A 4,123-nucleotide genomic window follows, 5' to 3' on the forward strand; every position below is an offset into this window, starting at 1 on the left:
GCATTTGTGAAGCCACAACACGCACAACCTTGAGGCGGATGGGCTACAACAGCAGAAGACCCCACCGGGTACCACTCATCTCCACTACAAATAGGAAAAAGAGGCTACAATTTGCAAGAGCTCACCAAAATTGGACAGTTGAAGACTGGAAAAATGTTGCCTGGTCTGATGAGTCTCGATTTCTGTTGAGACATTCAGATGGTAGAGTCAGAATTTGGCGTAAACAGAATGAGAACATGGATCCATCATGCCTTGTTACCACTGTGCAGGCTGGTGGTGGTGTAATGGTGTGGGGGATGATTCCTTGGCACACTTTAGGCCCCTTAGTGCCAATTGGGCATGGTTTAAATGCCACGGCCTACCTGAGCACTGTTTCTGACCATGTCCATCCCTTTATGGCCACCATGTACCCATCCTCTGATGGCTACTTCCAGCAGGATAATGCACCACGTCACAAAGCTCGAATCATTTCAAATTGGTTTCTTGAACATGACAATGAGTTGACTGTACTAAAATGGCCCCCACAGTCACCAGATCTCAACCCAATAGAGCATCTTTGGGATGTGGTGGAACGGGAGCTTCAGTGGGTATTGTGTTTTAGTTGTTCCAAAATGTAAAAAATTTTTTTACAATTCACTGATTTACTAACAAACAAGTGACAAACAATAAATCTGGAGCTTTCGAGGGTCAAGGCAGCTCCATGGGGTCTGAGGCACTTGCCCCGTTGTCAGCACTGACTGCTGCAGATACAACCCAGTGGGAAAGACATGTTTACATTTTACATTTCCTTATTTAGCTGAGGCTTTTACTTAATTTACACTTTTTACAATTTACAATTGCTTTATATGTCAGAGGTCGCACGCCTCTGGAGCAACTAGGTGTTAGCTAGCTGTGGCTCAGGGACACAGCGGTGGATGTCTCACAGTGGAAATCGAACCCACACCAAAAGCACATGTCTTATCCACTGCCCCACTGCCTCATGTGACATCCTTTATTACTCAAATGTAAACTGGTAAATATCATTCTCTCAAAGTTTGGGGTCATCTACAGTCTGTCTCCTTCATATTCTGCTAATTATCTGATCTATATTAGTTTTCCATACATTTTATTTTTTGATATTTTTTGTTGTTATATTTTCAAAGAAAGTCATTTGTTTCATAATCAGAGCGTTCAAATTGTGTCTGAGCACACAGGAGCAGGAAGGTAGAGTGAGGCGTGTCAATGTAAGTGACCATGTCAGTGAAATCTCATTGGCCGGCCAACCGTGCTGTCTCCAGGTGTGCATATCACCAGTATTTATCCCCCGTGTGATTTCCTGTCGGTTTGCTTTCTCTCTGCTCTCTGAATCAGTCGACCTTCTTCTCAGTGTTGCTGAGAAGCACCGTGAAGCTCAGACACACAATCATATAACTCTTCCTCCCCCTGACCTCTACCTGTCTCTCTCTCTCTCTCTCCCATCAGACCATCAAGGCGACGTCCCCTCTCGGTGACCCCCGGGTGACCTACAACCTGGAGGAGGGTCAGGTCCCGGAGACCAACATGCCGGTGAGGTTCTACGTCAAGCCGAACCGGGCGGACAGCTCAGCGTCCATCCTGGTGGCCGAGAACCTCGACTACGAGACAACGCGCTTCTTCACTCTCAGAGTGCGAGTCCAGAACGTCGCAGCCGTGCCGCTCGCATCGTTCACCACCGTCTACGTCAACGTGACAGGTGAGGCGGGGGAAGGAGTGTGTGTTTGCTCTTCTGCTTCTAATCTTTATGAGGACTACATCTTATAGGTAATGACAAATAAAAAAGAGTTGCTTCAATCCCATCATACAGCTGAGATCGTCCAATCTAGGGAACACGGGTGATAAAGTCGCTGCTTTCGTGGAGCGTAGATTCTCAATCAGTGCTTCGCTGTCAACTGTTGTCAGTAGGCCTTTGTGTGGGAAGACTAATGCAGTGCTTTTTGGTTGTATGAAAGGTAAATTGCACTTTCTTCATGCCTGGTCAAATCAGAACTTTACCTGATAGGCCTCATCTAGTTTTGCAGGGTTGCTCTGCCATGTGAATTACTCCTGCTGATGTCCTGTTTAGTTAACAGTAATAGATTCTGGAAACTCACAAACAGCGAGGATAAGTCTCTTTTCCAGTGATTTGTGCTGCGCGTCACGTACAAAAAGTTCAAGAGAATTCTACTTCGGTGGCGGGCGGGCTTGTGCCTGCTTGTCGCTACGCGTTGTGCTCGACCACTTCAGCTCACTCTAACAGGGACACTTGTTACTGAACACAGACTGTTTCTGCTGCTCCCTGATAAAAGAAAAATGTTTCTGCTGATACCTGTTCAGAAAAGAAAACAGAAACCTGGACTCTGATGGTAACTTGTTTTAACAAACTGTAAAAGGTAATGCCCTGGTAGTGGCAAATAGCATTGGTTTGATTACATTAATGTTTAAGTTGAGATTTACAAGAAATATTTTATTGCTACTGTGTTACGGGAATACTGATGGTAAAAAGCACCTTATTTGTTTAAAGCGTTTACAAACCACATGTTATTGCACTTAAATTAAAAGTGTGCAATCCACTACTTTAGAATTCATAAAATTTTGCGCATAACAATATGATTAATCGCATTTAATTGCAGAAAATCATGCGATTAACTGCGATTAAACATTTTAATCGTCGCCCAGCACTATTTGGTAGCTCTGCTTTAATCTTGAGAAGCTGTTGCTATACACTAGTAACTACTAAACTGAGGCTTATTGTAGACCCTTTTCTCTCTGCTCTGCTCGCCTGACATTCACCGGTCAGAGTTGTGCATGTCCACCGACTCGCCGAGAATTTCATGCATGTCGTGGTTCTTCGCAAGTCTATTCCAATTACTGTTTAAAAATGATATAATAATCTTTGTGTAATTCATCAATGGTGATAAATGATATGAACGTCCCACAAACTTCCTGCACAGTTCTGCACATCACCGGCGCTGCTGGTGCTCTGTGGCCCCATCCACACTACTGCATTTTCGTTTTAAAAACGGAGACATTTTGCTACGTTTGCACCTCCGTTCCAGACTAAAACGGCAAAAACGAAGACCTAAAACAGGAGAAGTTTGAAAACGCTGCTGACCCCGTATTTCGTTTTAAAACTCCAGGTAGCGTTTTTGTACAGACTGCAAAAACGGAGGAGTTCAGAAACAATGACACAGACGCTCATGTTTGGCTCTCTGATTGGGTCTAATAAGTCATGCAAAGTAGAAACACAATGCTACCGAGAGAGTTTTTTGATTTAGTAATATTAAATACAATCTAAACACAAAAGCTATTAAAATACCATCAGTTGTCAGGTCATCTTTTTAAACCACTTCTAATTTGATTGGTATGGTATTGGAATGGTTTCTTACTTTCTCCGACTTTCTGTTTTTAAAACTAGGAGCGCATTTACTCTCCTAAAAAAAAAGTTCAGCTCTGACCAGCGGAGGGAAAGAAGCGATCAGCAATGAACTGAAACTACTATAATGAGAGACACTGCTGCAAAACGACAAAGAGAATGATGGGGTAAAAATAACGAAGGGAAGTTCATATCCCCGGTCGTCTCTGGCAGTAAAAATAAAAGAATAAAAAGCTCCTTGCCACCTCATTTTAACAGTGACTCACTTCCCAATCAGCGTCTGGAGGCAGGTGGAGAGAAGGAAAGAGGAGAAAACACTTGCTGACTTTGATTGGCTTTGAACAAACCCACATCGGACGCTGTAATTGGCTTAGTGGAGCTTGAAAGTGAGCTGACAAGCTGCTTTGTGGACTCTTCACGGTGTTTGGAGGATAATTCCTCACTAATAACTAAGATTTCATTAGTGAGGGGGAGACACCGTCCAACTTCACTTTCTGACGGGCGTCTGCTCTCTGAGAGCTCCCTCCGGATTTCACTGTAGATGATTGTTACTTTACTGGTGTATATGCTGCAAAAACCACAAACTCTTTTCAAACTTTTTTTCTGTCATTTTTTGCTTTTCTTTGCCTTCTATGTGCTTTTCTCTTCTTCTTCTTTTTCTTGGTTTGTCCTGGTCTTTCCTGCTTTTCTTTCGTCTCGTCTTTGTCAGCTTTAATCCAAATGAATCAGCTTCCATGGACATGACAGACTGTA

The 4,123-nt window shown here is 43.3% G+C and overlaps 1 protein-coding gene across 1 annotated transcript in view; it reads left to right on the top strand.

Annotated features, from left to right (window-relative positions):
• Positions 1–4,123, top strand: part of si:dkey-22o22.2 (neural-cadherin) — a 201,663-nt gene that overhangs the window by 140,400 nt on the left and 57,140 nt on the right. Inside the window, exon 13 of the mRNA XM_046043950.1 lies at positions 1,462–1,711. Within this exon, the coding sequence (XP_045899906.1) occupies positions 1,462–1,711 (250 nt within the window). The remainder of the gene's footprint in view (positions 1–1,461; positions 1,712–4,123) is intronic.

Source organism: Micropterus dolomieu, linkage group LG03 (genome assembly GCF_021292245.1).
Source record: "Micropterus dolomieu isolate WLL.071019.BEF.003 ecotype Adirondacks linkage group LG03, ASM2129224v1, whole genome shotgun sequence".
In the NCBI taxonomy this organism is placed as follows: Eukaryota; Metazoa; Chordata; class Actinopteri; order Centrarchiformes; family Centrarchidae; genus Micropterus; species Micropterus dolomieu.